We start from the raw sequence: 9,971 nt of genomic DNA, 5'->3' as shown, positions 1-9,971 counted from the left end.
TGAACAGATTAAGGTTGCTTGCTTACCAAGGAAATACAAAAGTTTTTTAGTGGAACAGGGGTTAGTAAAATTGACACTAGACCAAAGGTGAGACAAGTTTCAGAAATAAGGTTTGACTATAGGAGTAAAACCGAAACCGACCCAATCCGACCAACCGAAACCGACCCAATCCGACCAGGAATTAATGTCAAATTCACGGACAGGACATGGTTTATAAAGGGGAGAGGGCTAATAATAGGCGGGGGGGGGGGGTTTGGAATTCAGAGTTCTGCATCGAATGTATCCGTATTTCTCCGAAAAAAAAAAAATCGGATCCTGGATAATCGAAGCTCCTCAAAATGCTCGAGGTTGGAAATTCGGGCAGGATGGAACCTGTAAAAGGCTCCACACTAGACGTCACTAATGACGATTACTAAAATGATAAAAGTCAACCGTAATCGCTGCACATTTTACTGATAGTTAATATAATTTTGTAAAACGAAATTACGAATACAAATACGAATTTGTGCTTTCCTTCCCCATATAAATACGAGTTCATCAGCTCCTTCTCTAGTTACTCACATCTCCGCCTCTTTCTGGAGAAGTCCAAGAGGGAAACGAGAGGCTTTTCCAAGTTTCAGTAAGGAGACAAAGCTTCTTGTTTGATTTTTTCTTCCTCTACCAACCTCCCCAGAAAGTGGGCGATATGGATAATAAGGTCGGTGTTCGAAATAATAAGCCTACAGTCAAGGGTGGTTCATTCCGAACCATCTTCATGCATGCCGACTCTATAGATACTCTGTTAATGATTCTGGGTGTTATCGGAGCCATCGGTGATGGATTAGGGACGCCGGTGATGTTGATCATCACCAGCAAGATCATGAACAATCTTGGTGGTGGCTCCACTGCCGATCCCCATCTCTTCCTTCACAACGTCACCAAGGTATTCCCTCGCCCACCCCCCCCCCCTCTCACCAAATTTGTATTTTCCTTCTCTCCAAGGTTGATTTGATTTAAGGTGACGAACTAATTCTTTCGCGGGTAACAGAGTGCAGTGAATCTATTGTATATGGCATGTGGGTATTGGGTCGTCTGCTTCCTGGGTAAGATTTTGTTCTTGTTTCTAAAAGGTTATTTTAATTTCTTTTGTATAGTTTTGAAGGATTGATGTAGATTTTTCTTCTTCCTGACTGTTCGATTCAGAGGGTTATTGTTGGACAAGGACGGCAGAGAGGCAAGCGACGAGGATGAGAGCAAGATATCTCAAAGCAGTAATGAGGCAAGACGTGGGTTATTTCGATCTGCAAGTGACAAGCACGGCAGAGGTGGTCATTAGCGTCTCCAACGACAGTCTCGTAATTCAGGACGTTCTCAGTGAGAAGGTATTGGTTGTTCTTTATAATTCCTGTAAATTATGAATGGCAGTAGTTCACTTGAACTCCAGCTGGTTCTATTGTATCTTAACTGTACATTCTTGAATTGTATTAGATTCCAAACTTCTTAATGAACGCGTCAACGTTCATAGGGAGCTACTTGGCAGCTTTTCTGCTAATGTGGAGGTTGACCCTGGTTGGGTTTCCGTTCATCTTGGTTTTAATCATTCCGGGGTTAATATACGGGAGGATTCTGATGGGTTTGGCGAGGAAGATCAGAGAGGAATATAACAAAGCTGGTACAATAGCGGAACAGGCTATATCGTCGATAAGGACGGTTTACTCTTTCGTTGGTGAGAGCAAGACCATGGCGGAGTTCTCTGCAGCTCTTCAAGGGTCTATAAAGTTGGGGCTGAAGCAGGGGTTGGCCAAGGGTCTAGCAGTTGGAAGCAATGGTATCGTCTTCGCTATTTGGTCTTTCATGTCTTGGTATGGTAGCAGACTGGTCATGTATCATGGTGGGGAAGGAGGGACCATCTTCGCCGCGGGAGCCTCCATCGCCATTGGTGGCCTGTAAGTCTCTCTCTCTCTCTCTCTCATGGGCAATTGTGTCTTTCGAGTATGCATGGTCAAAAGAAGAGCAAGCCAAATCAGTGAATATCTTTTCGTTTTTTTTTTTTTTTTTTTTTGCCTTTTGTGCTCTTTTCAATTTTTATACATATTTTCTTACTGTAATCATAAAAATCAAAGGTTTCCTTTTGTTTTTACCGAGAAGAAAAGCATCTTTTTGTTTCTCGTTTTACTGACTCAGATCTTTCATTGATCCAACTTTGGAATGACTTAGGTCATTGGGCTCTGGACTGTCCAACTTGAAATATTTCTCAGAGGCCTCCTCGGCCGGGGAACGAATAATGGAAGTCATAAAGAGGATACCCAAGATAGATTCCGATAACATGGAAGGCCAGATCCTGCAAGATGTTTCAGGGGAGGTCGAATATAGAAATGTCGAGTTCGCGTATCCTTCTAGACCCGAAAATATTATCTTCCAAGATTTTTGCCTGAAAATTCCAGCCGGAAAGACTGTGGCATTGGTTGGCGGGAGCGGTTCAGGAAAATCTACAGTTATTTCCCTGTTACAGAGGTTTTACGACCCTCTAAGTGGTGAAATTCTACTCGACGGGATCCCCATTGATAAACTTCAGCTCAAATGGCTCCGATCGCAGATGGGTCTGGTGAGCCAAGAACCGGCTCTGTTCGCGACCTCCATTAAAGAAAACATACTGTTCGGCAAGGAAGACGCTACCATGAACGAGGTTTTTGAAGCGGCAAAAGCTGCAAATGCTCATAATTTCATCGTATCTCAACTACCCCAGGGGTACGATACTCAGGTGAGCTTCTGTTGTCGCTTTGCCTTGACTCTGCTTACAGAATATCATAAAACGACAAACTCGACATAAACTCGGTTTGGCAGTTTTTATTGTATGTAATAATTGAACTGACAAAATACAAATCGGAATCCTGAGAAGGTCGGCGAGCGGGGCGTTCAGATGTCAGGAGGACAGAAACAGAGAATAGCAATCGCACGAGCAGTAATTAGAGCGCCTCGAATACTTCTGCTGGACGAGGCAACGAGCGCGCTGGACTCGGAATCGGAGAGAATCGTCCAAGAAGCATTAGACAAAGCTGCGGTCGGGCGCACGACGATCGTGATCGCTCACCGTCTCTCCACAGTCCGCAACGCCGACGTGATTGCAGTGGTACAGAATGGTCAGGTGATAGAGACTGGGTCACACGACGAGCTGATTCAGGATGAGAACGGGTTATATGCCTCACTCGTTCGACTCCAACAAACCGAGTCGGGCAGAGAAGAAGAGACTCCATCAACATCGTCCTTACCATCCCATATCGTGAACCAAGATAACTACAATAAAAGGCACAGCACTAGTAGCCGACGAATCTCAACGATGAGTAGATCCAGCTCAGCGAACTCGGCAGTTGCAGCGAGTCGAGCATCACTCGGGGGTGACGTAGAAGCCAGCGGGGAGAAAGACTTGCCGGTACCGTCGTTTAGGAGACTGCTGCTTCTGAACATTCCGGAGTGGAAGCAAGCGAGCATAGGGTGCGTGAGTGCGGCATTATTCGGCGGGGTGCAGCCGGTGTACGCGTTCGTGATGGGAAGTATGATATCGGTGTACTTCTTACCGGATCATGATGAGATAAAATCAAAGACGAGGTTGTACGCGTTGTTCTTCGTGGGATTGGCGGTGTTCTCGTTTGTGATCAACATAAGCCAGCATTATAGCTTCGCTGCCATGGGCGAGTACCTGACCAAGAGGATTAGGGAGAGAATGCTGTCCAAGATACTGACGTTTGAAGTTGGGTGGTTCGATCGAGATGAGAACTCTTCGGGTGCGGTTTGTTCTAGACTCGCCAAGGATGCCAACGTGGTAAGTCGTACTGAATTCCCTATTGTTACTATTATTTGTCTAATCTGTGGACCTACCTAGACTATAGACTATAGAGGCCTTAGTCTATAACGGTATCGGTTCGGCCGTTATTTTGTTTAGGCTAAGCTGGAGCTGGAGGGAAGGCATACTCTTAAATCTTGCTTGACTGACTAGCTATTTTGGCTGTTGGGAGCCAACAGGGAACAGCCTATGCTGTTCAGAGAATTTTCTGAGCTGGGCACGTTTCACGGCAGTTCACCTAAATTAGAGGACAATTATTAATTATTAATTTGTCCACTCAGTCTCTCATTATCACGTGCCCCAACAGCATACAGCATAAAGTTTTTCCGCTTATTTCTTTTCCTGGTTCCTACGTATTTAAGCATGGTTGAATACGTGGCAGAAAAATTAATGAGTCATATATGACCTACCGTTTGTCAATATTTTATGTCACATCATGTTGGTCCACGAAACTCCTAATCTTAATTGATGCACTATTTTATCATGTGATATTTGTTTAAATATTTCTTTAAAAGAAAGACTTTAATTAAGAATTGTAAGACTATGTCCTTAGAAATTTAAGCCCCTTGCACCATATGCGTAAGAACTAAGAAGTGATTAGTTAGTTATAAGCTGTGAGGTCTTTATCCATTAAAAAAAAAAACTAAGCTGGGAAGCCTGGGGTCCAAAACCAAAAGCGTAAAACACCCACAAAGATTAGCTCGAAATAAATTAAATGTTCACGATTTATTAAAGAACATGATACAGTGACACTGACACTTGGGCAGTGGCCACATCAATAGTTAATCATGTAACTGGGGAAGGGAGAACCAAAAGTTGTGTCTTTGCCTTCCAAATGGCACACTATTTTCTTTTTCCAGACTGGGCGTTCGAGCAACCTCTATAGCCTTGTATTGGGAATATTTATCCCGATGCGGCTGTTGGGACGGAACGCTAACCGAAGCCGATCTCTGTTTACAGCTATACTTCTTTCCTGAACTTTTTCTTTCACTTTTGATTCAGTTTGTAACTGGTACTTCTCCGGGTTTCTTCAACTTTTTTCCTGCTTTTGAGTTTTTTTTTTAAATAAATACAAGTTCTGCAAACTTTTTTCTTCCACCTTTTCTTGCGCTTTGTTCCGAACGAACGAGAGTATACAAACAATGAGACACCTGTCAAAAAATTGAATCGGTCCCGATATTTCAAGTCACACTTCATTCGGCCAATGACAGGTGTCCCATCACATGTGTACTCTCTCATCTCGCTCCACTATTTACACGTTTGTAAATAGAATATTTGTTATACTACGTATACGCTAATCTGAAAAAGAGTGCAGGAGGAATAAATACTCTAATAAAGCACTAAACTAAAGGCCTAAGGTCCTTTCAATATTTAAAACAAAGTTGAGAAAAAAAAATAATAATTATTCTTCGTGAATAAACACGTCCCTATATGACTACCGTTGTTGTTTGTTTTTAGGATGAGCTAGCGTTGAAGCTTCTGTTTTTTTTTTTTTTTTTCTGAAAGTATTAGTATCATGCGCAGCGAGGCATTAAATCATTCTCTTTTAATAAATGGGTTTGCTTGAGGAATTCTCTATTTCCGTCGCAAACCCATCTCTAGAGACTAGACTAGAGTAGATGGTTTCGACTATCTCATCCGCGAAATTTTAAAAACTAGTCGGCAAACTGGTTCTACAATTTTGTTTTAGCTATGTATTCTCTAATTCATCACCAGTCTCAGGCTCTGATCAGCATCCCTCAAACAGATTAATAAATTAAAAATTAAAACAAGAACGGGGTTCCGATCTTGATCTCTAGTTTGAATTAATGAATTATGAGCCACCCCTAGTCTTTGACCGAAACCGAATGCGTGATATGTTTTGCAGGTGAGATCGTTGGTGGGGGATCGAATGGCTCTTCTTGTTCAGACCATATCAGCAGTAACTATCGCCTGCACCATGGGATTGATCATCGCATGGAGACTCGCCATCGTCATGATCGCCGTCCAACCCTTGATTATTGTGTGTTTCTACGCCCGTCGGGTCCTTCTTAAAAGCATGTCCAACAAGGCCATCAAAACCCAAGACGAGAGCAGCAAACTTGCTGCCGAAGCCGTGTCCAACCTCCGAACTGTCACCGCCTTTTCATCCCAAGCCCGAATCATGCACATGCTGGACCGAGCCCAACAAGAACCCCAAAGAGAGAGTATCCGCCAGTCATGGTTTGCCGGCATCGGACTCGGCACTTCCCAGAGTCTGATGTCATGCACTTGGGCCCTCGACTTCTGGTACGGTGGCAAGCTCGTCTCCCAGGGCTATATCACCGCCAAGGCCCTCTTCCAGACCTTCATGATCCTTGTTAGCACCGGACGTGTCATCGCCGATGCCGGAAGCATGACCACCGACTTGGCCAAAGGTGCCGATGCTGTGGGCTCCGTATTTGCAGTACTCGATCGCTACACTCGCATTGAACCCGAAGACCCAGAAGGCCACCGCCCAGAGAAGCTAGACGGGTACGTAGAGCTTCGGGACGTGGACTTCGCATACCCAGCGAGACCCGACGTGATGATATTCAGAAGCTTCTCTCTGAGCATAGAAGCCGGAAAATCAACGGCATTGGTGGGGCAGAGCGGTTCAGGAAAATCAACAATCATCGGACTCATCGAGAGATTCTACGACCCGCTGAAAGGTACGGTGAAGATCGACGGAAGGGACGTAAAGGCATACCACTTAAGGTGTTTAAGGAAACACATAGCGTTGGTAAGCCAGGAACCCACGCTGTTCAGCGGGACGATCAGAGAGAACATCTCGTACGGTGCATCGGATAAGGTGGACGAAGCGGAGATAATGGAAGCGGCGAGGGCGGCAAACGCTCACGATTTCATCGCGGGGCTGAAGGATGGATACGATACATGGTGTGGGGACAGGGGAGTGCAACTGTCGGGAGGGCAGAAGCAGCGGATTGCGATAGCACGGGCAATACTGAAAAACCCGACAGTGTTGCTATTAGACGAGGCAACGAGCGCGCTGGACAGCCAGTCGGAGAAGGTGGTGCAAGATGCGTTGGAGAGAGTGATGGTGAGGCGGACGAGCGTGGTAGTGGCCCACCGATTGAGCACCATACAAAACTGTGATCAAATCGCAGTGCTGGAAAAAGGGAAGGTGGTGGAGAAGGGAACCCACTCCTCGCTGTTGAGCAAAGGACCCACGGGTGCTTACTACTCCCTCGTCAGCCTCCAACGAAGTCCAAACACCAACCAGCAACAGCCAGTCAACTAAACCATCATCATCATGATATCCCCGCCCCGCCCCGGCCGTTGCGCGCAAAATTTCCCAGCTAGCAAGCTGCTCATCACTCATCAGCAGGGATCGATGTTATATATATATATATATATATATATGAGGCTAGGTATATAGCTTATAATGACGATTTAGATTTCAGAATGTAAAATTAGTTTGCTTTATTCAAGTCAAAACTCGAAAGAGTTTGTTTTGTAGTGGCGTTGAAAAAAAAAAGATAAGGCACAACATATGACTATATCTATACATATGAGAAATTGAATTCTGTGAAGGCTTAATTGGAGTTGGGGCCTGGACGTACGGCGTACGTTTTTTTTTTTTTTTTTTTTTTTTTTTTTTTTTTTGACGGGTAAATCTAAAATATATTAGCAAAAAGAGATAGATATAGTTAAAGCCCGAGTGCTAGTACTCGGTGTTGAAAAAATAAATAAATATCTGTATGCCTAAATATATATAAAGAGGTAGTTATTCAATTTCATCCTCAGATTAATACTCAAACTCCAATTGAAATGTGGCTTCATGACTCATGAAAGTAACCAGTGAGAACTACAGAACCTGAAAGTAGTGATCGTGTGTAGCTTGACTACATAATTTCATTTCAATGCCTTCTTCTATTCACATTCACATGACCCTTCCCTCGCTCGCATTCCCTCTATCCTATATTCTATGTATGGATTGTCACATCATTTGCTCGCTCCATATCAATAATGCCTTTGCCTTGGGTGTTAGGTGTACGGTGTACCGCCATTATATGAAAGAATGTATGTCATTCTGTCATTCTTTCATCCGTTCATGTTCATGGGTTGTTTGGAAGAGAAAATTGTAATAAAACAATCTACTTTTGATCCCAGTAAACCATTAATGATAACTGGGCTTTTGGGCTTTTTCTTCGTCCACTAGGATTATTTGTGTTTAGGCCTGTCCCGGGCCTGACTTACACTATGTCGGGCTCGGACTTCAAACTTTGACAAAAGGTTAGTCCGAACTCAGCCTATTAACAGGTCTAATTGTGTGTTACTAACAATACCATGACACTGACGAGTCCGAATCCTTGGTATCATTGGCCTACAACTTAGAATAACCATCATTCTCTATCCTATGAATAAAAGCCAAAAAGGAAAGGAGTGCATTAGTGAATGGTGTCCATAATCTATATTACCCATCTCATCAAACTCCACTCCTGGTCCTGGGGAAATTTGCTGCATTACTGCCATCCGTCATCAACCTGTACAAATTCAACACGCAGATCGTAGCTGCAGGTGCCATGATAACATTTTAATAAGTTAAACCCAACACAACAGGCTGGGAGAGACTGGAGGGGTTTAACCTAGACAAGTTGACTGGGTTCTAAGGTTTTTCTGCGTGTGCTTTACACTTGTGGTTTTCATTTTGGTAAAATACATATCGTATAATATACGATATAACATTATTTATTATATATGATACATAAACACATGTATATGATAATAATAGTAATACATTGTGCCCGCTTTACACATCCAGAGAAACCTCTTAGTCCTGGCTAAATTTTTTTGTAACATGGTGAGATAACTGGGGGCAAGGACATGTGCTCATCCCCACCCAAATCAAAGCCCAAACAATGGAGCAAACCTGAGGCAAGATAGCGCTGGCCCTATGTCCAAATATAAGCCCAAAGTTGAGTTTGGCCGAACTTGGCCTAGCTTGAATTTGTCATATTACATAAAAAGGTTTATTAGCTGGCTTTAATTAGGTTTATTAGTTGGGTTATAGTCTGAGCCCTGACCCTGAGATGTCCAACAAGGAGAGGATCCTATCCTCTGGATTGATCACGTGGTCAATTCGCCCATCCACATCACTCATGTGTCTACCTTTAGTTGGTGTTTTTTGACAGGATAATTGATATTATTCACCTTTGAAAGTTTGAGGATCCATTTGGTTTGCAGGAATAAGAGTCTGGAATCGGAATTAGAATTCCAATTCCAACCATTTGGTTGGACGGAATCGGAATTTCATTCTTGATGAGGGGTAATGACTTGTCTTTGCCATGTCACACTTCCAAACCGTGACTTAACACCTCAATGCCATATAGGCAATGACTTGTCTTTGCCAAAATGATGGAGTCCACTTCGGATGCACCACAAACACCTCGCACACCTTGAGAGTGTTCCTGCACCACCTCGACAAGCCAACCTGTAGGCATCTTGATAAGATCAAGCCAGCGATCTCAAGACCAAGCCAAAGACCTCGGCATGAGGGGTGGCCTCCCACCAACCTAACTGAGGCCCAATTGGCAACCTGTGTGATGTGGCAACCAGCCTCCGCTACGTGCAATTTATCATCTCCAAATCCCCCAGGGTCACGTCACCTCACCGATGGAGTTGGCTCTCGTGCCGCCCGCTTTGAAGGTAATCAAATAAGCTCTATCACTTTACGTGGAAATCGTCTCCAAGCATGGTAGGCCAATAAGCCATGTCCTCCCGAAGATCTCAGACGTGCTATGTGAAATTCACAATTACTTGCACCTATATAAAGGCGCCCCCTTCAATCAGAGAAGATACGTGTGATTTAGCTCTCGAAACTCTCTCACTCTCTTGCTTCCTAATTCTCCCAAAATTCTTTGCTAACTTAAGCATCGGAATGCTCACTCCGTGTAAACCACCCTAGGTACTTTGACTGTCTTCTTGATGCTCAGCTAGCCAATCTCATCAAATAAGCATCCAAGTTGTCCTCTAGCAAGGAGCATTAGATCGTGCACCATCAATTCTCATACTCAATGGCCCTTCCCATTCCTTGAGAATAAAAATCTATTTCAACTGATTTCAATTTCAATTCCAATTCCCATATGAACCAAAGAGATGAGAGGAATAGAAGATGATAAAGAGTAACCTG

General features: G+C 43.8%; 1 protein-coding gene across 1 annotated transcript; it reads left to right on the top strand.

Annotated features, from left to right (window-relative positions):
* The first annotated feature begins 247 nt into the window (after nucleotides 1–247).
* Nucleotides 248–7,383, top strand: LOC148862981 (ABC transporter B family member 15-like). Its single transcript, XM_088974178.1, has 7 exons — nucleotides 248–922; nucleotides 1,028–1,082; nucleotides 1,183–1,361; nucleotides 1,468–1,925; nucleotides 2,197–2,740; nucleotides 2,879–3,799; nucleotides 5,688–7,383. The coding sequence occupies exons 1-7, from the start codon at nucleotides 686–688 to the stop codon at nucleotides 7,077–7,079; spliced, it is 3,786 nt and encodes a 1,261-aa protein (XP_088830304.1). The 5' UTR covers nucleotides 248–685; the 3' UTR covers nucleotides 7,080–7,383.
* Nucleotides 7,384–9,971: the final 2,588 nt, after the last annotated feature.

The sequence above is a fragment of the Nelumbo lutea genome, chromosome 3 (genome assembly GCF_056320005.1).
Source record: "Nelumbo lutea isolate HS-2025 chromosome 3, American lotus-T2T, whole genome shotgun sequence".
In the NCBI taxonomy this organism is placed as follows: Eukaryota; Viridiplantae; Streptophyta; class Magnoliopsida; order Proteales; family Nelumbonaceae; genus Nelumbo; species Nelumbo lutea.
This window is presented reverse-complemented; position numbering and strand designations above follow the sequence as displayed.

Bases quoted from the DNA above. Each gene is read 5' to 3' on its own strand.
- LOC148862981 (XM_088974178.1), top strand. From the start codon at position 686: ATGGATAATAAGGTCGGTGTTCGAAATAATAAGCCTACAGTCAAGGGT. The intron at 923-1,027 runs GTATTCCCTCGC...CGCGGGTAACAG, and splicing joins TCCTTCACAACGTCACCAAG to AGTGCAGTGAATCTATTGTA. The intron at 1,926-2,196 runs GTAAGTCTCTCT...GGAATGACTTAG, and splicing joins TCCATCGCCATTGGTGGCCT to GTCATTGGGCTCTGGACTGT.